The 23,842-nt window shown below is 52.7% G+C and overlaps 1 protein-coding gene and 1 long non-coding RNA gene across 5 annotated transcripts; one reads left to right on the top strand and one right to left on the bottom strand.

Moving 5' to 3' along the window:
- Nucleotides 1-110: 110 nt before the first annotated feature.
- On the top strand, nt 111-19,483 carry KLHL25 (kelch like family member 25). 4 transcript variants are annotated; one of them, XM_055717259.1, is made up of 3 exons: nt 111-283; nt 10,956-12,785; nt 17,874-19,483. In XM_055717259.1, the coding sequence occupies exon 2, from the start codon at nt 10,973-10,975 to the stop codon at nt 12,740-12,742; it is 1,770 nt and encodes a 589-aa protein (XP_055573234.1). In that variant the 5' UTR covers nt 111-283; nt 10,956-10,972; the 3' UTR covers nt 12,743-12,785; nt 17,874-19,483. The 4 variants fall into 4 exon arrangements, with proteins under 4 accessions (XP_055573234.1, XP_055573233.1, XP_055573236.1 ...); XM_055717258.1 differs by having other exon boundaries at nt 111-287; nt 10,960-12,785; XM_055717261.1 differs by lacking the exon at nt 111-283 and adding an exon at nt 5,280-5,552.
- LOC114015218 (uncharacterized) lies at nt 17,275-23,215 on the bottom strand. The gene is made up of 3 exons (XR_003559018.2): nt 22,521-23,215; nt 21,162-21,295; nt 17,275-17,454 (listed from the first exon to the last, which is right to left on the bottom strand). It is a non-coding gene; the product is annotated as an uncharacterized LOC114015218 (long non-coding RNA).
- Nucleotides 23,216-23,842: the final 627 nt, after the last annotated feature.

Here is a 23,842-nt window from a genome sequence, read left to right as displayed (position 1 = left end):
CGCAGGGGGCCGAGCCGGCGGGGCGCGTCACGTTCTGGGCGCGCCCTGAGTGGCCGCGGCCGCGGCCGGCCCCGCCCCCGGAGCCCCACGCGAGGCAGGATCCCGCCGCCGGTTACATTGTGCCCAGGCGGAGCGCGGGGCCGGGCCGCCGCCGCGCATCGCCCCACGCGTGGGCCGGGACCGCCCCGCACCGCCCCGCGGCCGCCCGCCGCCTCCCTCCGCCTCCCTCCGCCCTGCGCGGCCGGGGCTTCGGCTCCCGGCGCTGTCGGCGCGCAGCGAGCGGGTGAGTGACTCTCCCGGGCTGGGGCGGGGGGGAAGGCGCCGTTCCCGAGCCGGCTCCGGCCCCGCTTGGCCAGGCCGGGTTGGCCTCTGCGGGGCTTGGGGGCCAGGGGAGGGCAGGGGGCTGCCGGCCGGCGGCGGGGCACCCCGGCAGGAGGCACCCGCATGCCCGGGCTCCAAGCGGCGGGCTCAGCTGGTATGCAAGGCTGGCAGCGAGCTGGGCAGGGAGGTGGGGGCTTTGCTCTTCTAAAGCAAAAAAAAAAAAAAAAAAAAAAAAATTGATCTGCTAAATACTCCTCTTGGAGAATATGGAAGTGAAGCGGTTGCTTTTCCCTTTTCGTTTTCCCTTCTCCCTCTGTCCCTCGCAAGCCCGCCCCAGCCGGCACAGTGACACCAGCGCCCGGAGCCGGGCCGGCAGGGGTGGGCAGGGGTGGGTGGATGGCTGAGCTGAGCTGGCAGGGATGAAAAAATAGTTCCGCACCCCTGCTGTCCTTACAGGCCCCTCCACGTTTAACAAAGTTAAAAGCCCATTCGGTAGGTTTGGGGTTTTTCTTAATTTATTTCGTCCATCCACTTGCAGCTGTAGTTGGGCTGGGGGGCTTGGGCCAGCCAAATCTCTGCTTGCAAAATCTCCCGTCCTCAGCCTTCCCGCAGCAGACACCTGAATGGTTCGTGCGTTTCGTACGGCGAGCCCTGGCTTCATAACCGGTTTCTATTCTCTTTTCTGGCGACCTCTGCCTGTCTTCTCTTGCGACCCGCTGCAGTCGCTCCTTGGTCAGGGTGCCATGGGCCACCACTGTTGTAGTCTCTATCCGAGCGTACCTGTTGCTCTCCAGGACAGACCCAGAGCTGCTGGAAGAACAAGCAGCTCTATAACCTTTATACTTTGACAACTTCCCTTGTCTTCGCCCTCCTTCCTGTGTCTTGTGACACTTGTTTTTATTGAACTTACCTAAGGAGCAACCCGAGATGTGTGTAACACACCCTGCGGGGTTCTGGTGGCGGCCAGCTGCTCCTGGTAGCTCAGCTGTGTTATCCATTGCTGCTCTGGGTCCTCTGAGTAGGTGTAAAACAGGCCTGATCTCCCCAGCTTTCTTTTCTCTGTCCATCTCTCAAGGGGTCTGACTCCTTGGTGAGAGGGGACCCTTTCTGGGGCCTCTCTGATTTCCTTGTTCTGTTTGCTGCTTAAGATCAAATCTTATCTGAAAACACATTTTGCCTCTTTTGTGTCTTTTAACCCTAACCATCTGCTCTGGTTTATCTCTGTGATAAGGCCATACTGAGTAAAATACGTGGGGAGGAGGCATAGGTGGAAGTTTGCTCTGCAGCGGGAAGGTGTGAGGTGGGCGCAAGAGTGAAAATTATGAATGAGAGTGAAACAAACAGTGAAATCGGCTGCAGAAACAAATCAGTTGCACCTGGGGGCACAGGAGACCGTAAGCAGCTTCAGGACTGAGGTACTTAAATTTCCTATCCCTTTTTTGTTCATTTTCTCAAGTATTTGAGATTATATTGTTATCTGAAGTCCTGCGTGGCGTGCCCCACGGTAGCCTCCCGTGCTGTGTTGGGGGCAGGTTCAGGTAGCTCAGGCAGTGGGGACGGTGCCTCAGGTGTGCTTTTGGGGAGCAGGTCAGGCCAGTTGAAAATCCTTCGACTGAAGGAGCTAGGCAAATGAAATTCATGAAGGCAGACAGCCTGGGAACAGATGACAAGATGCTGCATGACACATACTCCAGACGTGTTAAAATGAGCATGTGTCTGATACATCACATGCTCCCTCCAGTGCTGGAGTGAGTGCTGGACACGGTGGGAGCACGGAGTATGTGCACATCCATGTGTCCATACGTACGTGTGAATTATGATAGCATTTTTGTCCCTGCAGTGGTAACCTGCCGCTCCCCAAAGCCTGCGGGAGTCCAGATCCTGCTCAGCAGCCAGAGGAGGTTTTAGGCAACGTATAGGAGGTAGGTGAGTGAAACAGGAAGGGCAGGATGCGGCCATCTGTGGAGGTGGAAGAAGACGGGCAGCGTGTTGCGAGATGAGGAGGGAAGTGGCAGCATTACAAAAGAGAGGGTGTTGAGCAGTGCCTTGGCCTTGGGCATGAGTAGGTGGAGCAGGACGGGCAGAGCTGGCCCGGGGTGTCCGCGGTGTCGGCTGACGCTCGGGGATTGTGGAAGGGGCAGGTTTGAAGAAGCAGTGTCAGCACTCGAGCTGAGGAGTAGATTTCCTCCCCTCTTTTATAGACTGTAATTGAATTGCAGAGGACGTCGCTGGCATTGCTTAAAACAGTGGCTGCAAGAATGCTGGCCAGGAAGCATTTAGCTGTAACAAACTGCCCCAAGCCCCCTGGCCTGACGTTTAACCACCCTCGCATCGGTCTGTCTTTTCTTATCAACTTTATATCCCCACAGAGACTATTAGTATCACTCCAGCCAGTACAGGCTGCTCTGTCTTCCCCGCATCTCTCAAGCCTGGGAACGCTGCATGTCCCACAACCACCGTCTGCTTGCTGACCATTAGACTTTGCAAAGACTTCCAGTTTTCTATGACAGCCTGTCAGATTGTGGCAAGGCAAATTTATTACTGTAGCACACTGGCAATCACTCTGGTTTGTTTTGCAATGTGTCCACAGATGCCCAGGATAGCCTCGGCTGCAGCAGCGCTCCCATGCTGGTCCAGAACTTGCAGGCTGAGCGTGTGGTTTGATGCTGTTAGTACTGAAATGAAAAAAGCAGAGATGGGTGTCACATTTGTTCTTTCTGTCCGGAGCCAGAGGGCAATGAGCAGTGCTCTGTCTTGCAGCCCCAGACCCTTCAATACCTGTCAGTGCTTTGCAGTCTAGTTGGGAATGGCTGTCTTCCATGCCCAGCCACGTGCGGGGCTAATCCGTTTAGGAGGCATGAGGGCCCCCCACCTCCAAGGCTCTGAAGGCTGGCCAGAATTGCAAACGAGCCCCTGCAGATCGAACCTGGCAGTTGCACCGAGATCTTCTGCCTGGTAGGGGCATGGGGAAGACGAAGCAAAACCCCAGGCACAAAACTGAAATCCTGCCGTGACAGCGGGCAGACAGACCCGTTTGGTACCAGCGTCTGTTGCAGGGCTTCTGGTTAGCCTGACCGTTGGAGCCACCAGCTCTGGCAGCCTCAGCGCAGGGAGCCGGGCACAGCCCACAGAGAGTGGGAGGATCTGAATGTGCTTTCTGGAGTCAGCAGCTTGCGGTGGTTATTCTGGCATTAATTTGATGTATACCACATCTCATCTTCTAAACTCTCCCTGGGAAGTGGCATGTGGTTCCGCTCCTCTATATTTGAAGTACCAAAGGCCTTTTGCCTTCGCAGCACGTTAGCAAGTTGGCTTGCTTGAAAAGGACTTTATCCTGCCCAGATGGGGCTGGGGTCGATACTGGGATGAAGTAGATTGTTTCCATTCTGGAGCCTTTTTGAGCATAATTTGGGCGACCGGACTGCATGCTTCCTCTGCAGCCCCCCATTCATTTTGCAAAGCGACTGTGATTGATCTGGCAGAATGGGATTTATTCAGTAGTGGAGCCAGAGGGCTGGGGGGGAGGAGAAAACCCCACAGCAGCCTCTGAAACGAATCATGGGCTCTGAAAAGATCCACTGGGGTTAAGGCGTAGCAATGAAAAGCTATTGTCTGGAGCCTGGACTGTGGCTAAAAGCATTATTTATCCCCATTTGGATGGTGGTTGTAGGAGGGTGTGGTATTCCCAGGAACTGCAAAGCCAGTGTGCTTAGTGGTGAATGTGAACTTTATTTGATTGCCTCACAGGTAGCTCAAGAAGCTTTATGGAAGATCTCAGTTGCTAAGTAGCAAGTCCAACATCTGATTTGCAAATAAAACTGCATGTATTGCATGCAAAGCGGATTTCCTACGGGTATTTTTATTTTGGTTGGAACATGGTCGCCTTTGGCTCAGATTAGTTCATGTCTTACAGATTTGAGGCACTACTGCCCCTTTTACCAGTGCTTTTGCAAGATAGAACAAGAACCTCACTAATTGGTACAGCTTGGCAATACTGCTTTTGTTCTCTGTAGTAAGTGGCATTCAGTAGATTCTTGTGGTGGCTTTGGGCTCAGAGTGGAGCACGGGTTTAAAGGGAGGAATGGTGGGTACTGGTGAGAATGGGGTACGAAGCAGTGATGGACAGACCAAGTTTCTGAGTGCAGCTTTGCTTTACTGAGCATGTTGATGTTCAGATATGTGCCCGGACCTTCTCTAGACAATGATCTCCTGGAGCCTACAGAATTGGGCTTGGAAAACCTCCCAGTTTCTGTCTGAGCAAACAGAAGGAGCCTTTCACATGGTCTCTCTGTTTTCTGTCTAGGATATACAGGCTAGGCTAGAAAGTGAGAATCGAGAAGAAATGATAACGATGCCTTCCATTCTCAAAGGCTGGGGCAGGATCAGAAATTCTGTGCTGGGGGGATGGAGTCAGTGGTCTTTCCTTTGCTTGCCTGTGTGAAAATGTGATGAAACAAGAGTTTGTCAGGAAGGCCAAATCCAGCTCTGCAACAGAGATACCCTCTGATTCACTGCAGTTGCGTTGCTGGAATTCCAGCATGCAAAATCACAGTTGCATCTTTGCTGCGTTAGTCATCCTGAAGAAAACAAGAACAGATTTGGCTGACATGGGAAAACCACTGAATTCACCGGGATTGCTGGCAATGACCTGATTTGTTAGGGAGCAAAGTCTGCATCCAGGCACGCAGGAGCATGGACAGAGCAGGCAGCGTGCCTGGGAGATGGTGTGGGGAAGGTCCTTTGCTGCCCACCTGGCAGCAGCCCAGGCTCCACGCTCGGCAAGTGCAGTGCTGCACCAAATGCCAGGTGCTATTTTAATTCCTTTCATCTCAAGCACTCTTTACAGAAGGGCATTATTAGTGTCGAGCATTTCAAGCAGTTCCAAGTTGTGTACCTGATAGTCTGCTGTGTTATGCAAGGACACGAACATCATCTGAAAAAAATGTGTTCCTTCCCATTTCTTGCTTTTCCGTCTCCCTCCCCCGTCATCTTTTCCTGTTTTCTGTTGGTTTTTTTCTGCTTTTGAAGCTCGAGCAGTGTCTGTGAGCACGTGAATGCCTGCATGTAATAGATCCCCCTTCTTCAATCTTTTGACGGTCTCCAATGCCGGAAAATTGCATCTGAAGTGCAGCTGTATCTGGGTTCTGTGTTTGACCAGTGTGTTGCCACACTGCTTTTTCTCCTCTAAGTGGCTTTGCAAGGAGCTCACCTTCGTGAAGGCAACGCAATAGGTGACTTTAGATTTCTAGTTTGCTACTCTGTACAGTAAAAAGGGGGAAATCTGTTCTATACCAGTAACTTTGCCCTGGGATGATGCTGCTGGCCTAAGCACCAGGTGGTGGAGTCCGTGAAAGGCGTTGGAAAGGTACAGACATTTGGGATGAGGAGCAGTCATGCTACTAATGGGTAGAGAATTTATCCTGCCGCTTCTAGGGGGAAGGTGAACTTTGGCTGAATTCAAGACAGCATTTCACCCCAGAGGGTTGGTATTGTGAAATTAGAGAGAAAATAAAAACGAACCTTTACGCCTGCCTCCCTGCAAAAGCAGCCATCGCTGGCTGCTCGAGGCGGGTCTGCTCTGGTTTGGAAGGAGCCAGCTATAGGTTGTAGTGCAGTCCATACGTGGAGGGCCTGTATGGCTGACTGCTTGGCAATGCATCTCTGCCGTGGCGCGAGCAGCTTCTTCCAGGTCTTCTGAGCTAAGCCAGCGGGGAACCTTACTGCTTATTTATTTACTTATTTACAGCTTTACATAGTTCATGGTTGAGTGGGGCAAAACGGAACGTGTCGTGCTCGCTGCTTCTCTGGAAGTCTGATGGGCGAACAGAAAGTGCCAGCTCTGGTTCATGGGATTTGGGCTCTTTGTCGGTGTTTAGCCAACCTTCACGGTCTTGGGAGAACGCTTATAAATCCTGTAGTTTTGCCCTCTAAGCAGAAGTGATTCTTGATCCCCTGAAGTCCCACTGGGGAACGTCGTATTTGCTGTCGGATACTGTCCTCTTGAAAAGCAGCGGCGTTGCAGCTGGCAACTCCCTGCAGATAGCAAATGCGACTGGAGATGTGTGGACAGCCCGCTGGTTTAAGGTGGAGGGGGGAACCCCTCGCCTAGCTAAATATAGGCCATGTATCAATCGTCCTTCCGAGCCCTCCTCTCGTTTGTAGCTCTTGTGACTGGGGACCAGGGCCTGATACAGCTTCCAAGTAGCTGATTTCTAAGTGCCGCTTGGATTTTTCAAGAGGTGATGGAGTGTTTCTCCTACGTGCCCTGTACCAGCAGGGCTCCAGCATGGTGACACACCGGCCTGGCAGGGACAGTGTTTTGCTGGGGCATGGTTTGTAGGGGGCAAGAGGCGCTCGGGCGGGAGCACTGGGGCTGTTGTTCGGGTGCGGAGTTCGGCCAGCCCTGTGGTCTTGTTTTTTTCCCCTTGTTCTGTTTGCCAGCTTTGTCCTGTCCAGAGAGACCGCTGGGCTGTTTTGGTCATGAGCTGAGATTCAAGGGGTCTTTTCTCCCTGAGCCAACTCCTACCCTCCTTCGGGGTTGCTGTCTGCCCTGCGTGGGTGAGGGGAAGGATTTCCAAAGCGCCCTTATCGTGCTCTGCTGGAAAAAAACCCTGCCTTTCCTATACCTGCTGTACAACGGCTGCAGACAGCCAGGGGAATACCGGAGCCAGCACACGGCGTTGGGTATCTGTCAAAAAGCTGGTGCCCCTCTGCCCTCATCCATATGGAAGAAGGGTTATCGTCTGCCTCATGCAGTAAGATCCTTCTAAAAGGCTATGCAGTAGACATTTATTTTTTCAATAACTGCCTTTCGAAGGAAAAAAAATAAATTCAGCATGGAGAAATCCAAGATCCAGTTTGTTCAGGTCATGCCTTCTGCTGTTCACGTTGACACGTCTGTTCTGGTGATAACTTTCTGCATGATAGAGGATGTCGCTGGGAGCTCCGATAACCCCCTGAGTTCTCATAGAGCAGGTGGGAGCTTGGCAGGGGCCACTGACAGCTTTCTTTGTGCAAAATATTCCTCACTCTGAGCAGTTCTGTTTTTTCTCTTTAGCTCAGTAGCTGGGTAAGGCAAACGAGGGATGTGGTGGGGGCCAAATTCTGCTCTGCATGCATCTGCTTCAGAGAAGTTCCTATAAAAGCACATGTCACGGGTCCAGCCTGTTCATCGCTGCAGTTAAATATTGCTTAAATTGGAGCACACATGTGCACATCATGAAAAATGTAGAAGGTCCTTTGAGTTACAGGCTTCTGAGGTTTATAAGGCTGTTACTTTTTGGAAGAAACCCATCAGATGAAATAGCTGCTGCCTGCAGTTTCTGTTTATCTGATATGGGTGGGATGGTGCCAAGTTCTCTGGTAGACTGAGAGATGCAGCGGGGCGTGTTTGTGAGGGGAAGAATTAATACCTGCCACTTCTCTGCTTGTGCCCACCTATAGCAGGCATGCAAGAAGCCCTCAAAACAAGGTGTTTGGAAGTTGCTGAAAACCGCAGGCGAAACTTGCTGGTGAGATGGCTGACACGGGAGTTCAGAGGCTGCTTTAGTTTCAGTTTAATAGTCTGTCTAGCCCTGCTGATCTGTGACCGGTGACATTAGTGTCATAACCTGGCCCCAGGAGGAGCCAAGTAAAGGGGCTGTGGCTGTGGCCCATTTAGCGCTCAGGCTTGCAGCTGTACCGGGGGATCAGTTGGTGCCTGTAGTGGGACAAGGCGATATGAAGAGCAGTGCTACTGGGGACTGGACTGGAACCTGCCCATTTATTCCCTGGATGCTGTTCAATACCCGTTGGATAGAAATATTATTGGGTTACCCAGTGCCCTGGGCAAGATGTTTGATGTTAGAAGCCTGAGGTTTTTTTATATATATGTATGTGTGTGTACATATATGTGTCTGTATATATATACAAAGTGGCTCTGCTGCAGCTTTTATATAGATATTTTTAATTTCTAAATGACCTGCTCCTTCCACGCTGAGCAGTGGCTTCGCTAATCTTAGTGTCAGAAAAAATGATGCTGCCTTCCTGCAATCTTTTTGTTTGTTTCGATAGCTGTCCTATATAAATTGCCTTAACACTTTGTGCATAAGCAGATCAAAGGTTAACACTGGACAGCTGACCGGATCTGCAGGCAAAGAAAGCAATAGCAATGGCAGGTGGTTTCTGAGGTTGTAGGAACAGGAACCTAAATCAATAGCTTTTAGCAGACTCATAAATGTTTCATTTGTATTCCTTGCTTCTGCGTTACAGAGCTTTGACACAGAAATCCATATCACCTCTTAAATTAGTCTTGTCCCTGCACTGGATGCAGATGTTAGAAACCATTTCCCTCAGATGCACTTCAAAGTGCTGCTCCGTAATGGCGTTTTCCTTCCTGTTTTGGAGCCTGGATTCTGCGCAGCCTCATCACAAGGGGAATGAGCTCGGCGGCCTCAGCCGCGGGCTGCAGGGATTTTGGCGATGAGCATGCACATATCCAACCCGAATATCCGTGTCAGTGCTCCTGCCTGGTTCAGAGACCAAGCAGAAGTTGTGGCTGCTCGGGCAAGCTATCGTTTCTGCACAGAGAGGCCTTTTCCTCGGACTGTGACACAGCCCTGAGGAGGGAGTGAGGCCTCAGGAAGACCAACCTCAATAATTCACGGCAGCGGGTGCAGAAGGAGGGATGTGCCCACAACTATTTGTCGGATTTGGACTCTTGGAGGTGCTGGAGAAGCAGGGGGTAGGAAATGCACGGGCAGAGCGTGAGTCAGGCAGCTTATCTGGCCATCCACCTCCGCTTGAGGTCATCCACCCGTGGAGCGTGGGAGGCTTGTGCGGCTCCAGGTCTCGGCCAGGTCAAGGCTGTGACCTGCCAGCAGTCTGGGAGCACCGTGTCCGTTCTTGGCATTCCGTGGCTTCCCCCCGGGACCCTGAGTGCAGCCAGCTCCGGCTGGCCGGGGGGACAGGGCTGATCTGTAGACCTTGTGCTTGCAGGGGAGAAAAGACCCTTGGGAAACCTCGGGCTGCAAAATGCAAGTTAAAAAACCAACTGAAAAACAACAACAAGAAGAACCCAACTAAAAACCCTTCCCCAGCTAGATCTGTGCGGCTAATTACTGATTTCTAAACAGTTAGGTGGGTGGAGGGGCATGCCGTGGAATTTTAGCCCCGGTGTTTGCAGCCTGCAAAGCAAAAGTGCAGTGTTTTGGGGAAGGCAGGGTAGAAAAGGGATAGAAAAATAGTGTGGGGTGAGAGAGGAGATGTAGCAGAGCTGGACACAGTTTCTCAAGCAACCCCTTTTTCCTGGGAATTAGGCCCACTTTCCCCAGGCTGTAGCTGTTCCCGGTGGCTGCCCTGTGTTGGCAGGGAAGCTGAGCTGAAGGTGGCAGCCCCTGATGCTCCTGGGCATCCCAACAGGGTCCTGCCTGCCCTGAGAGATGAAACGCTCCTGGGACAATTCAGACACCACCCACCACCCCAAGTTCTGACATGCCCCATTTTTAGCCCATTTAGTGAGCTGGCCACCTGCAAACTCTACTTTTAGCCAGGAAGAGTCTCTTTTACTGAGAAACACATCTAGTGTCGTGCCTGTGATGGCTTTGCTGTGTCCGCTGTCACGGGGGCCTGGAGCAGAGGCACAGCAGGCTGACCCTGTTTTTTGGTGGGTTTTTTGTTTTTTTTTTTCTTTTGGACTGATTTTTCAAACCTTAAGACAGTTGTGCTACTAAGTTCAGTACTGACTTTCTGCTGTAAGAGGACTGTGTCTGCTTTAGTTAAATGGGGAACAAAATAGAGCTGGCTAAAATATTTTGGAGTAAATTACTTGGATTTTATCATCTAAGTAGTATTAATTTGATTGGTCCAAAGGGTTTTTTCTTCTACAGGCAAGGTTAGGTATCAGGTAGCACTTAAATGAAATAGTAGCTAATAAAAGCCTTGTGTTTGCTTCTGCCCGTCTGTTAAAAAGCATGATTTAGCTGTCTCTGTTGTCTTATTCTCTGATGTCAATCTGTCCTGCGAAATGTTTGAGTCACATGAAGTGTCTGGTGAGTTTTACCAACAAAAACTACAATGAAAGGGTTTGGTAAAATTTGTTCAAAACTTTTGGCTTGTGCGTGTAGCTAAATATTCTATAAATAAAACCTGTAGCGATTGCCTTTCCTAAACCTGCAGTAATCTTCATTAAAATCAGAAGCCAAACTTGACTTCTGCTGAGCCAAGAGCAGACCGATGCCCTTTCTCCTGGATAGAGTGCTCTCTTAATGCTGTTTTCTAAGGAAAAGCAACTCTTCTGCGGTTTGCCAATACCCTCCAGGGGCTGTTGAGACAATTTACCATCAAGTTTGGGTTTTGATTGCTTCACTTTGTTGCTCTGTTGCTGAAACCAAAGTGCAGAATTTCCCCCTTCACCCGGCTCTGCCTTCCCACCCTGCTCAGCCTCAGCTAAATTTTTGGAGGGTGTGGGGGTGCAGGAGGCACGGGCTCTGCAAGCCAGGGTGCAGGAGCACCCGCAGAGCAGGAGGGTCAGCTGGTGCTCCATGTCTGAGGTCCATTGACAGTCTACCAGTGTTGCATAGCAAATGCATATATTCTCCGTGCCTTACGTCAGTAATGACAAGAGAATAACGTTTCTTCTCTTTGTTTCTTTGCAGGCAGGAGCTCTGTCATCATGTCAGTCAGCGTCCACGAGAACCGTAAATCCCGGACTAGCACCGGCTCCATGAACATCTTGCTTTTTCACAAAGCTTCCCACCCGGACTGCGTCTTGTCCCATCTGAACACCCTGCGGAAGCACTGCATGTTCACCGATGTCACCCTTTGGGCAGGAAACAGGTCGTTCCCGTGTCATCGGGCAGTGCTGGCTGCCTCCAGCAGATACTTCGAAGCCATGTTTAGCAATGGCCTCCGGGAGAGCCTGGATGATGAGGTGAACTTCCATGACAGCCTCCACCCAGAGGTGCTGGAGCTACTGCTGGACTTTGCTTATTCCTCTCGGATCATCATCAATGAGGAGAATGCCGAGTCCCTCCTGGAGGCTGGAGACATGCTGCAGTTCCACGATGTCCGAGACGCGGCGGCCGAGTTCCTGGAGAAGAACCTCTACCCTTCCAACTGCCTGGGCATGATGCTGCTCTCGGATGCCCATCAGTGCCGGCGGCTCTATGAACTCTCCTGGAGGATGTGCCTGGTCAACTTTGAGACTGTTCACAAGAGTGAGGACTTCAACAACCTTTCCAAGGACACTCTGCTGGACCTCATTTCCAGCGATGAGCTGGAAATCGAGGATGAAGAAAAGGTCTTTAAGGCTGTCATCCAGTGGGTGAAATACGATCTGGATGAGCGGAAAGCTTATCTCCCAGAACTTCTGAGGAATGTTCGTCTGGCCTTGCTTCCTTCTGAATGCCTCAGGGAGGCCTTGGCTTGTGAGGACTTGATCATGGTGGACGAAAGGAACAAGCTTGTCTTGGATGAAGCTATTCAGTGCAAGAAGAAGATCCTCCAGAATGATGGGGTGGTCACCAGTCCCTGTGCCAGGCCTCGCAAAGCTGGGCACACCTTGCTGATCCTGGGAGGACAGACCTTCATGTGTGATAAGATCTACCAAGTGGATCACAAAGCCAAGGAGATTATCCCCAAAGCAGACCTGCCGAGTCCCCGGAAGGAGTTTAGTGCCTGTGCCATCGGCTGCAAAGTGTATATCACTGGAGGCAGGGGCTCAGAGAACGGGGTCTCGAAAGACGTGTGGGTGTACGACACCGTTCATGAGGAATGGTCAAAAGCAGCCCCGATGTTAATAGCGCGGTTTGGGCATGGCTCGGCTGAACTGGAAAACTGCCTGTACGTGGTTGGCGGGCACACTGCAGTAGCTGGAATCTTTCCTGCATCTCCTTCGGTTTCCTTGAAGCAAGTAGAGAAGTACGATCCCCTGTCCAACAAATGGACGATGGTGGCTCCTTTGAGAGACGGAGTGAGCAACGCTGCGGTGGTGAGCGCCAGGCTCAAGCTGTTTGTCTTTGGTGGGACCAGCATTCACCGAGACTTGGCGTCCAAAGTCCAGTGCTATGATCCAGCTGAGAATCGGTGGATGATCAAAGCTGAGTGCCCACAGCCCTGGCGCTACACGGCAGCTGCTGTCCTGGGCAGCCAGATTTTCATCATGGGAGGAGACACCGAGTTCACGGCAGCATCCGCCTACCGCTTTGACTGCGAAACAGACCAGTGGACGCGCATCGGGGACATGACAGCCAAGCGCATGTCATGCCACGCTTTGGCCTCGGGGAATAAACTCTACGTGGTGGGAGGTTACTTTGGCACTCAGAGATGCAAAACGCTGGACTGCTACGACCCTACATCAGACACGTGGAACTGTATCACAACGGTGCCTTACTCGCTCATCCCCACAGCTTTTGTCAGCACTTGGAAGCACTTGCCATCATGATGAGGGTCAGGGCGCGGGGGCTTGTATCCAGGAGGTCAATAAGGTAAGGGTCTTCTCCTCTTAAATTGAAACTTGCTGTCTTGCCTCAATTGCATCTGCAACATGCCATGCCAAAGCCACGGGTTCCAGGTTGCTCACGTTTTACGAGAAGGGTACGTTTAAAGGCGGGATGCGGCGCCAGAAAAGAATAATCGCCTCTGTTGTAAGTCGCGCTAGCTCCGGGTTTCTCTTGTTTCCAGATGATCCTCCCGGTATCTTAAGAGGTGGATGGTTGCAAGCAGGCCACAGCTCCTCTCCCTGTGCTCCAAGCTAGCTGGATGTGCCAGCGTCATCCTTCTGTGGGTGGGTAGGGGAGGGCAGATGTGTCCACGCCTGCTCTCACCGCTGTCACCGTGGAATGCATCCTCTCCCCATGCGGTTGAGGGGTTAAGTTTTCCAAAAGCGCTTGCATGCAGGTCCTGGGAGATACGAAGGTAACAAGTGCTTTGGAAAAAGTCTCAGTAGTTCGATATCTTTGTTGTGTATCTGGGTGATTTATTTGAAGCTGAAGCATATGTAGGCAAGTGACCCTTGGGATGCTGGCAAACGCTGGATCTCTTTTTATGCGCTGTATTTATATTTCAGTGGGTAGCAGAGGCAAAAGCTTAGAAGCCATGATGTATTTGATGGTCCTGGTGTTTATTTAACATCCAAACTGTTGCTTGTTAAATCAGAACTTCTGAGACTTCTGTGTGAGACCTGAGTGGGAGGGAAGGGGTTTTGTAACCAGAAGAAGAATGTGTTTATCGGTGTTTGGGGGTGTGTGAGAGTAAGAAAGTCGGTGGGAACTGACGATGTCCTGTCTCATTCTGGTGCTCCGGTTCTTGCTTGCTCGGAGAAGGTGCTGTTGCAAAGCCACAGGGTCGGGGCTATTGATTCCTCCTCTCTCCTCCCCAGCGGGGGATGTCTGGTTGCCGTTTGGGTTAGCAGTTTCACTCCACAGAGCTTTGTGCGTCTTCACCAGTCTGTGCTGCGATGCAGCTGGCCGGAAAGGCCAAAAGCTCTTCTCACCTTGCATTGTGAAAGCAGGTACTGACATGGGCAACGCTTGGATAGCATCATCTTCCCAGGAAGCCTGTAACACCTCTGCTAGCTCAGTCTGCAGGTTTCACAGTGCCAGCAACACACACAACCCTGCTTTGGTGGCTGGGGAGTGCATCCCAGCTGGCTGAAGGACCTGGGAAACTCTCGCGTATGGGGGCGGGATTGACAAGCTTTGCTTACGGTTTTATTTGGAAAGTGGGCACTGTGGGGAGGGAAATTCTTCCATAGGCTCATCAAAATCCACTTCACTTGACAGGGGGAGGAAGGAATGCTGCCCAAACCCTCTAACACCCTCTCGCTTCCCTGCTTCCCACTCGGTGTGGTTGGTGCGCCTGGGAATCGCCCAGCGGGTGAAATTACTGGCATCTCCCAGTGAGCATCTCTTTTGATGCCAACTGGGAACCAAGGAGGAGCTCCTGGCACCTCTGCCAGGCGTTTGCCCAACATGACCACCTGCTTTTCTCAGGGGGAAAAGAAGCACCCATTATTTTTTGATTAATGGCCTTTGATTTGTGTTAACACCTGGTTTTAACATGGGTTGGACCACAGTGAGGGCAGGGCAAGAGTGGAAGGGGTTAAAATGGGATCTCTGAGAGCTTTCCCAGCACTGGAAGATAATGGCCTTTCCAAATTCTCCTCCTCAGGCGTTGCCTAGCATCTGTCGAACTGGCTCAGTAATCTAATTAACTGCCACTCCGCTATTAAATGTTGCAGCAAGGAGTGTGAGGACTCCATCATTTTCAGCTCCGGTCAATGGGGCCTCCCATTAAGAGCTATCCTAGAGCTGAAAATTAATTTTCTCTGGTGGCAGATGCATCTGAATATTAAAGCTCCACACCAGCCGTACTGCTGGGGATAGGAATAGGGAACGTTTTCAGGTGCAAGTCGGTTCTTCAGCCACTGAATAAAAAGCAGTCTCCAAAGTCACAGAGATGTTATTTTCCTCTCCTACCTTTTTTCCTCCGTACTGTATGTGCGTTGCTCCGATCTAATAAACAGCTGTGTGGGGGTTGTGAAGGTGGTTTTTGTCCCCCTGTAATCTGGAGGCTGGCATAAACACAAAAACCCTAGGAACTGTAATATGCCAACCTGCAAATGAAACTGGTGAAAAGTCACTGCGTGATTTTGGCTTCGCTTCCACTCTTTGGTTGGAAGTAGGATTTAAAATATGCATGAGTTCTTGCCATACAGAATGTCTCTTCATGTTATTTTTCTTGAGATTATTTTTTTTTTTAACTTAAGTTATTGTTATGGCCCTAACCACTGTGACAGCTGCTTAAATAAAGCACCAAGATGGGTGGGTGAAGGCCACACCTGAATGTCTGTGATGTGCTGCATTGTCCATGCTGCACCAGCCGTGTCCCACGTGCTTGCCTTGGTTGTCCTGGCTGCCTCTGTGCCAAAACTGGGCCCAGGAACTGGGGTAACTGGCTATAGGGTCCTGCAACTACGCTGTCGATCGTCTGGCTGAGGGGTCTTCTTGGCTTGTAGCTCCCACCATGTAAGGTCTCTGCTGCAACACCTATTTTAGTCTCTGTGGGACTTCTTCAAGTAGGGGCTCCCAGAAGACGGGTTGGCCAGCCTGTGCCCGGGTGCTGGTGTGCTTTGGGAGTGCGAATCCTATAGGAACTACCCTCAGCTGGAAAAGGCTCAGGAGGAACCATCCCAGGTGCCCTCAGAGCAGAGCAAGCTGGGCTGGTGGGGAAGGGCCTGGGCACTCGCACAGTAGGAAGTGGTGCTTCGTACTCGTGAAAAAAAAGGCAACCTCCTCACCTACAGGCTGGTGAGGCTGCATTCTTACTGGCCCTGAAACCCAAGTAATACGTCCTTGAAAAATGTTGATCATGGAACACCAAGCAGGCTTTTCATTTCAAGCATAAAACCGATCGGCTGGAAATGTCTCCTCGAGGGCATGGCCTTCACCCTTCCCAGCTGGAGCCGGGGCACCTTTCGGCAGAGGTCCCAGCACCCCTGCCAAGGATGCCGTGTGACATTAATTTAGTGCTTATTACCTGCAGTTAATTCCAGGGATCAAGCGTGATTAGCAATATGAAGCATGAAAGCCCAGTCTCCTCCCTCCTGTCCAGGAGTTGAATTGATACAAAGGGGAAATAAAATACTGAGCACTCTGCTAATGAAGGTTCTCGTGTTTATAAACACAAGCAAAGCCTGGCCAGGAGCCCAGGGGATGATGCTGGGTGGTCTCTTGCAGTCCTGGGCAGTGACAGCGGATGGGGATGACTCTACATCTCCTAGGAGGTGACTTTAGGCCGTACCAGGAACAGGTTCTCCAAGCTGCCTGTTTCCAAATTAAAAGTGGCTTCTCCAAACTATCCATCCTGTGTGACGCTTTCATTTTGGTGGGGCAGAGCCACAGATGGGCTCGGGCCAGAGAGAGGAGCCTTCAGCTGGGGGTTGAGACGGTCACTGCGGGTGAGGGAGCTGTAGATTGTATGGTCCAGCCTGGGAAAATGAAACGGGGAGGGGGGTCCCTGCGTCCCTCTGTGCTGCCTCCTGAGCCTCAGGTGCTCCCCTGTGGTGGAGATGTCAGAGCTCCCATCTCACACCGAATGGGGATGAGCCAAACCCCTCAGCAGCCAGAGCTGGGGGTTCCCCTCCCGGTGCCTTTCAGCTCCTGCAGGATCCTCCTTGTGGCCTGGGTTGGAGGGAGCGGAGGCTGGTGGCCGGGCACGGCTCAGGCACTCACTCCGGGGGCTCACTTCAATGCTCAGAGCCCATTTTGTGGCTCCCACTGGAGCCCTTTGGTGGGTTTGGCTCCTGCAAGGGCTGTGGGGTGGCTCCAACAGCTGGTGCCTGCTGTTGGGTGGGTGCTGGGCGGCCAAGCTGCACGTTTCCGAGGCTGCTCTCGCACCTAAAAGCTGAACTTTGGCTCCAAAGCTTTGGCAAGGATTTAGGCAGCATGCCGGGATCGGAACTGTCTTTTGCTACCGTGGTCTCACTAAATGTTGGATCTGTTCAGTGACTTTTCCTGACTCCTTAATTACAGATTAGACAACGAGCCTTTTGCAAAGACAGTTTTACTGCTGCCTGGTTTGGCTTCCCTTCCACGTGGAGCAGCGCTTGGCCAGCCCTTACCTTGCAAGAAGCTGCAGGGTTTTGTTGCTGTGCATCACTCCTGACTCTGACCACGGAGCCCCTCTTGCAGCCAGACATCTTCCCATGCAGAAGCCCCGCGTGCCTGCGAACGGCAGCCTACAAATAACCCGGCATAATCTCCCGGCTCCTAAATGCTGTAGCTCACCTGCGTGCTGCTGGGTTGGTTGCTTGCAACCTGTTAGAAGCTCGCTTGTGTTGCCAGAACAAAGTCACAGCTGGTTTCTCTTGGTGGCTCCTAGGGAAATCCATTTGCATGCGTGTAACAGCGAGGCTGGATAAACAGGGACTGCAGTTTTTTTGCTGTTGCTGCTCTTTCCAAGCGGCTGGTTGTCTCTGAAGCCAGTTTATCAGGCAGCGTTGGAAGGGAGTGGCTGGCCTGGGGAGGAAAGTCAATGAAAATCAGGCTTTTCCTAACCCTGGGCAGATGGAAACATGTGCAGTCTGAGCTTGGCCTCAGACTGGATTAATCAACCCCTTGGAAACGTCAGTCATATGGGTGGTTTTGGAGGAACCTGCGGAAAAAGAGAAAAAGGGTCTTTTTGTTTTGTCTGTTCCAGTTCTTGGGCCCTCCTCCCTGCCCTAGGAAAAAAAAAAAAAAAAAAAAAAAAAAAAGAAAAGCAAACCACCTAAAACTTCATTTCGCTCAACTTTTCATTCCCTTGTCTCATGTCCATGGAAGTTTCTGGGCCAGCTCTGCCTGGCTCCCCAGTGCTCTGAGCCCTCCCCAGCTGAACGCCCGCTCTCTCCCCTCTCCTGCAAAAGCAAAGCACACCCCAAACCCCAAGTAAACCAGCTGCTTTCCACCTCCACCCTTCTCTGGGATTCGGGGTGGGGGGTCACCTCGATAGCTGCCATCCCTTTTCTGGTGGTCCCCTGCGCGGGCTGAGCCGAGCATCATGCTTGCTAATGAGATTTCTCTTTCCCTCCCCAGATGCCAGAGTCACATCCATGTCCCCTGTCTCACTGCTGGAGCCGACACAGTGACCGAATTCCCTCCCGTCCTCGCGCCCAGGACTCCGAGGAGCCTTTCACATCCCTTCCTGGCACCAGGAGTCGGAGGCACGGCCAGCCCCACTGCCGGCATCATGCCAGGGGGCACCAGGGCCACCCAGCCCTGCCGCTGGGCACCACGTGGAGATGGCGAGGAGCCGGGAGCGCTGGCTGCCGGGCTGGGCGCAGGGGCACGGGGACGGCTCGTGGGCACCGGTGGCCTCACGGGACTGGGGGGATGGAGGCTCCATCCCTCGGCAAGCACAGCATGGGGGGGGGCCGTTAGGTGCTTTTTGTTACTCGTTTGAGGGGGTTCAGAGATAGTAATATTTTTTTTTAGACACAGCGAACTTACCATTGGCAGTGCCTGCTGTTTGGGTGATTTGGAAGTTTTGTTTAAAGGCAAAACGGGTTGAGAGCACCTGGCTCTCCCCATCCTCTGGCCGCTCTGCGGAGGCTGTTGAAACATTAAAGTGTGGGAGCTTGGGGCAGCTGCCAGCAGCGCTGGGTACTGCAGCAAAACAGGGCAGGTGCCTTTTGTTTTGTACTTCGGGCCTTTCTATTACCCTTTTTTTTTTTTCTTCCCCCTTTCCTCACTACAGCCGGTTGCGATTTGGTCGGAGGCTGGGCAGCTCCCCGCACGCAGCTGCTGGGAAGAGCGCGACGGCTCTGTTAGCGTGCCAAGGCACCGGCACTGCTGCCGAGATAGTCACCAGATAAACCCCGCTGCGTGCTTCGAGCCGCTCTTCTGAGCCGCCCGCAGCCACTGAGCAGCGCGTGGGTGAGGGCGTAATTAGTAAACGAGCAGAGGTGCAGCAGGGCAAAGCTCGCGCCTTGGAAGTGGGCATCTTGCCTCGAGCGAGGCCTCGGAGGGAAAGCCGGCGGGTTAGGGGAGCCCCTCAGGGCTGGCAGCGCGGGCTGGGGAGGGACCCCCACCCTGGGGAGGGACCCCCTGCCCCTTCCCGCTGCACCGCACGCCCTGGCCTCGCCTTGGAGAGATGTGAGCGTTGCTGACGGCAGGGTGCCTGCCCGCCCCGGCTGAGCCACGCACGCCGGCTGCCAACTGCGTTTGGGTTTATCCACGCAAGAGCTGTCAGCCCGAGTCACTCCTCATTCATGCTGTGGAGGGAGGCACGTGGCTTTTGGCTGTTGATACAGGGGTCCGGCTCCTGACCAGCCTCTTCCAGGGCTGGCGACTGCTCAAGACTGGTCCTGCACTGCCCCAGCATCCCGCTTTCCTCCACAGCAGATCTGGTCCTGCAGATGCTCTGGGCTTGCCTTTCACCCCTGGATTAGGTTAAGCTGTAGCCTGGCCAGCTGCATGATGCAATGTGATGAAAAGCCTTGACACGGCTTCAAACAACAAAGGTCTTTTTGGAGCAGCAAGTGCCCATTGCTGCCGGGAAGAACACGCTTTGTGCCCAGCCAGTCCACGATGCTCTGAATGACGTTTATTTACATCTTCTAGTCTTTTTTTTTTTTTTTTTTTTTTTTTCTTTTTTCTTTCCTTCAGCTGCTTATGAACTTTAATAAAAATGATGATCTGGGAAACCGTTTGTGTGTTTTTCACAGGAGTCTTCATTCTTCAGCAAGTTGGATTTAGGTCTAATAACAGGGCCGAGGAATAATAACAGGGTTGGCACTCGGCGGGGCGGTTCACAAACAACCTGCTAAGCAACCAGCCCAGCTGTAATTATTATTGCTTCAGCGCTTGGGAAACTGAGGCACATTGTCAAGTGCCTCGTCCAAGGGTAGTGGTAGATCTGGGAATCAAGTCCGGGGCTTCTTGTGTCCCGAGGACATCATGTGTCTCCTCCTCCATGGCTGTTCTCGCTCAGCTTGACTGTGCCATGATTTTAGCATTGCAGACTTGCAAGTTCTCCTAACACCTGCCAAATAGGTTGAGGGGGCCCAACCTAGACACAGCCGTACTCCTGCAGGGAAAGCCAGTAATTTCTAAGGAAAATGAGAAGAATTTATACTTCTGTTTTTCTGATTTGCCTTCACTTGGCTGCTGCAGCTCCCAAGAAAGGGGCCCATTGACAGGCGAGATGGGCTTTCCAGCTGGGGCTCCTGTTCACGCTTCTCCTCTGTGTGCATCTCTCCCCATCCTGGAGGAGCAGGGGACTGATCCAGCCCTGCTCTGGGAAGGTTCTGGGTTCTCCCCTGCTACGAGACCAGCAGCTCCAGCTTTGCTCGGGACTGGGAACATGAGCGCATCAGAGCAGCAAAACACGACCTTGCACGTTCACGTTTGCTTCCCCTTACTAGCAGGGCCTGTTGGGCTTGGGAAGCAAAACCACCTGTGGGTATCACGCACCGTCTCAAGGGGATTTGGAGCCTGAATTTCTGAGCTGTTAAGGAGACTGGGAACATGTCTCCTGGCCCGTGGGAGCTGGGTGGGCAGCAGCATTAGCTGATGTGAGTTGGGCAGATACAAGTGTAAAGCTCCATAGAAAAAAGCTTATTAAAGAGCCCTTTGGGAAACCAATTCAGGCTAGAAATTACTGTTTGATGAGCAGGAGAGGGAAAAAGGGAGGGTGTGAATGAAATCCCTTTCAGTTTTGTTGATTCAGGTTTTATATGGGACTCTGGGACTTTAAATACCAGCTCGGGAGGCTTTGCGACTGGCTAGCTTTGATATGAGCCATGCAAAGACCTGCTCTTTTGTATTTATTCTGGAGCTTGCCTGAAAGACAATTCAAAAGCAATCAGCAGCTGCTGTGACAGCAGCAACCTGTTGCTATGGAATTAAATGCACTGCAAAATACAAAGGTTTCTTGGTTAGCAGCAACAAAGTAAAAGGGGAGTAGGAGATGGAAACGGATGTAACAGGCAGAATAAAGCTACAGCCCAAGCGGGGCTGGGTTTTACCGGGAGGTACAGGGGAAGCAATGTAAACGTGATTTGTTTTGCTTTTTTGCCAACTCAGCAGGTCACGCTCGGCTTTGTCTGGGAGCGAGCACTTGGGAAAGAGTCTTGTCTGGTGGCACTACAGGGGCTGTGTGTTCCCAGGCTCCCGGGAAACATGCCCACATGCTATAGCCAGCCCTCGCTGCGGGGTGTCGGAGATCGGACATCTTCCCCATGTGGTGCCCAGGAGCCTGGCACGGAGACCCCCAGAGGTGCAGGCTCTCGCAAGGATCCGGCCCTTGCTCAGACCCAGGCATGGCAGCAAACTGCTGCCGGCAGCCCCGGGCCACCGAAGGGGCGCTTGTCCCACACCTACCTCCGCCTTGTTTTGCAGGGACCCGGTGACACCAGAGAGCTTGGCCAGGACACGGCTCGTTTCAGGCTCGGTCGCGGGCTCTCTCCGCTTTGGTTCTCCAGCTCTGTAACAGCTTCTCGCCCTCTGAAAAGCATCTGGGAGGAGAGGGCAGGGAGATGGGATCAGGCAAGCAGCTAGTGGGACTGCACCTCTCCCAGACTCAGGTCTCGGGACCTCCATCCCCAGGGATCGACCATGCTGAACCTCCTCAGATGCAAAAGGCTGATACTCCTATGACTCATTTAAATTAAATTTATAGTGCCTTATTGGTTTTTAGATACACATTTTCCCAGCCTGACCCCAGCTGCCCTTGAAATAGTACTATTGTGCAGTGAAGCCCTACAGGGAATTAGCATCTGAGCTTACTCTCTCTTTGTCACCAGAGTCAATTAAAAGCAGAGTCGCTGGTGATTTAATACCTCCAGCGTCTAAGGAAGCCCCACATCCATCCAGAGGCTGGCTCTGGCGTTTTAGACACATAATTGGAGTGGAGGAGTGTTTTTTCCAGTCAACCAACACGCTTTCAAATTCATCCGTGTCTACACAGAGCACTGAAGCCTCGTGTCCTTGGCTTGTCGTCTTCTGCACATTAATTAATGCCCTGGCATTGCACATTCTCCTTGTGATATGTCTCATGTCACATTGTTTTCCTATTCCCCACGCACCTTCTCCCTTGGGATAAACGCAACACGTTTTAGTCTCTGCAGAGGGTCCAGGCTCACAACCTGCCCCCTCAGGAAACGCTGCTCACAAATGAAGTTAAGAAACCACTGCCCCCAGCTCCCCACCACCAACTGGAAATTTTAACTGGGCCCAATCCCTCTCCCCCCAGTGCAGAGCCGGAGCTCAGTACCCTCCAGGTACGGGCAGCACTGCTGGTGTCCCCAGGATGGGAGCCTGCAGCAGGGGCTCCTGGTGGGGGTGAACAGCAGAGGCTGAGATCATTTATTCTTCCTTCCTTACAATCTCCCTTTTCTTTCCGTCTCACCACCTCCTTATTTAACATCATTGGCTGTTGTGCAAAGCCATCAACCCTGTTTGCAGCAGCGTGACCTACTTTACCGGGTCGTTCTGACTTCCTCAGTGAAATCCCAAGCTCAGGGCCCACCCAGGCCATTCAGCGTTTCTCAGCTGAATAGCAAATCCAATTAGGTGGAAGAAAGCCTGGCTTTCACGCTGTCAGCGCCTGGACATCTCACTTCCCGCTCCCCAGCACACGCTGCACCACTGATGGCCGCGTCTCAGAGACACAGCGGACAAGGACCCCTCTGTGCAGCCCCCCTCCATGTGAAGATGGGGGAAGAGCCCAAGAAGACTCACCCTGGCTATCTGACGTGTCCTTTCATTCCTTCTGACAGCCCCCGGGGACCACGGAGCTCGGGAATCAAATAATGTGTGTTTTTTTCAGTTCTGGCTCTCTTGGGAAGACCTCCCCTCCCAGCTGAGGCTGGAGGAACGGTCCAGGGCCATGCCAGGACGGCACAACTTGTGCTTCTTGAAAGGCTGCTGGCAATCTCAGCCAGGACATGATTTACTGACCGATAGAAAGTCCCCCGGCATCACACCTAACCCCAGCCCTGCAGCTCCATCCAGAGAAAACACTGAAATTCTGCCCTTTGCTGCTCCCCTCACTCGCTTTGTCCCCCCCAGCAGGGTTCCTTGTCCCTACAGCCACCAGCAGGCAGCCAGTCCCCAGGACACTGGCTTTGCTCCGTCCTGGGGGAGAGCCGTGTATTAAAAGGGATGAGTAGAAACAAAAGAAGGAGAAAAAAACCTCAAAGTCCGCCAGGAAACGCTCTTTTGTTTTCTAACTGCCCAGCTGGGTAGGAGGGACGGACGCCCCCTGCCCTGATGCGAGCCCAGCAGTGCCGGGTGCCCGGCCGCTCGGCTCCCCAGCAGGTGCAGGGAGGTGGGTAACCCCCTGCTCCATTCCTGGGTCACCGTCTGGAGGAATTACACACGCACACCCCAACAGGAGCTGCTTCCCTCCCACAGCCGCTCCTCTGCGCCCAGCCAAGCACCCGCCGCCCCCCTCCCCTGCCCACGCTGCCGCCCTGCTGGGCTCACGGCTGCTCCGGGCCTTCCCACAGGGCTCTGCTAATGACTCACTGCTCCTGCTTGGCTCTAATTAGGCTCCTGTCTATTTAGGCTCACTGGAAAGATGCAGCCAGTGAGAAGCAGCTCTTTGGTGGAAGGATAGGGGAAAGAAAGAGCGTCTGGAGACGCCAAGTGCCGGAGGGAAAGACGCCAGGCTGCGGCGAGAGGTCAGGGGGTATCGGGAGTTGCCAGCTAACCTACATCTGTGCAAGGGATGGACCGTAAAGAAAGGAGAGAGCAAAGGGGCCTGAACGAACCCTGCCAGGGACTCTCCTGGGGCTCAGCCCTGCCCCTCTGGGGAAATAAACCTTGGCTCCATCCTACTGGCAACGCCTGGCTGAGGTGCTGGGATGTCATCCACCCAAAAGCGAAGGTTGCTGTTTATAGCCCTGTCGGAAAAAAAAAATAAAAATACTGACACGCAAAGGAGCCCCAGGATACAGGGAGAGCGGGACAGGGCTGTGCAGGCAGTGGGAGCTCGTCCTGAACCTGAGCATCCTCCCCTGAGCCACGATGGAACAGAGGGCAGGAGAGAGGCTCTGGAG

Source organism: Falco cherrug, chromosome 7 (assembly GCF_023634085.1).
Source record: "Falco cherrug isolate bFalChe1 chromosome 7, bFalChe1.pri, whole genome shotgun sequence".
Taxonomy (NCBI): Eukaryota; Metazoa; Chordata; class Aves; order Falconiformes; family Falconidae; genus Falco; species Falco cherrug.
The sequence above is the reverse complement of the archived record's forward strand: the minus strand, read 5'-3'. Positions and strand labels throughout refer to the sequence as shown.

Bases quoted from the DNA above. Each gene is read 5' to 3' on its own strand.
- KLHL25 (XM_055717259.1), top strand. From the start codon at position 10,973: ATGTCAGTCAGCGTCCACGAGAACCGTAAATCCCGGACTAGCACCGGC.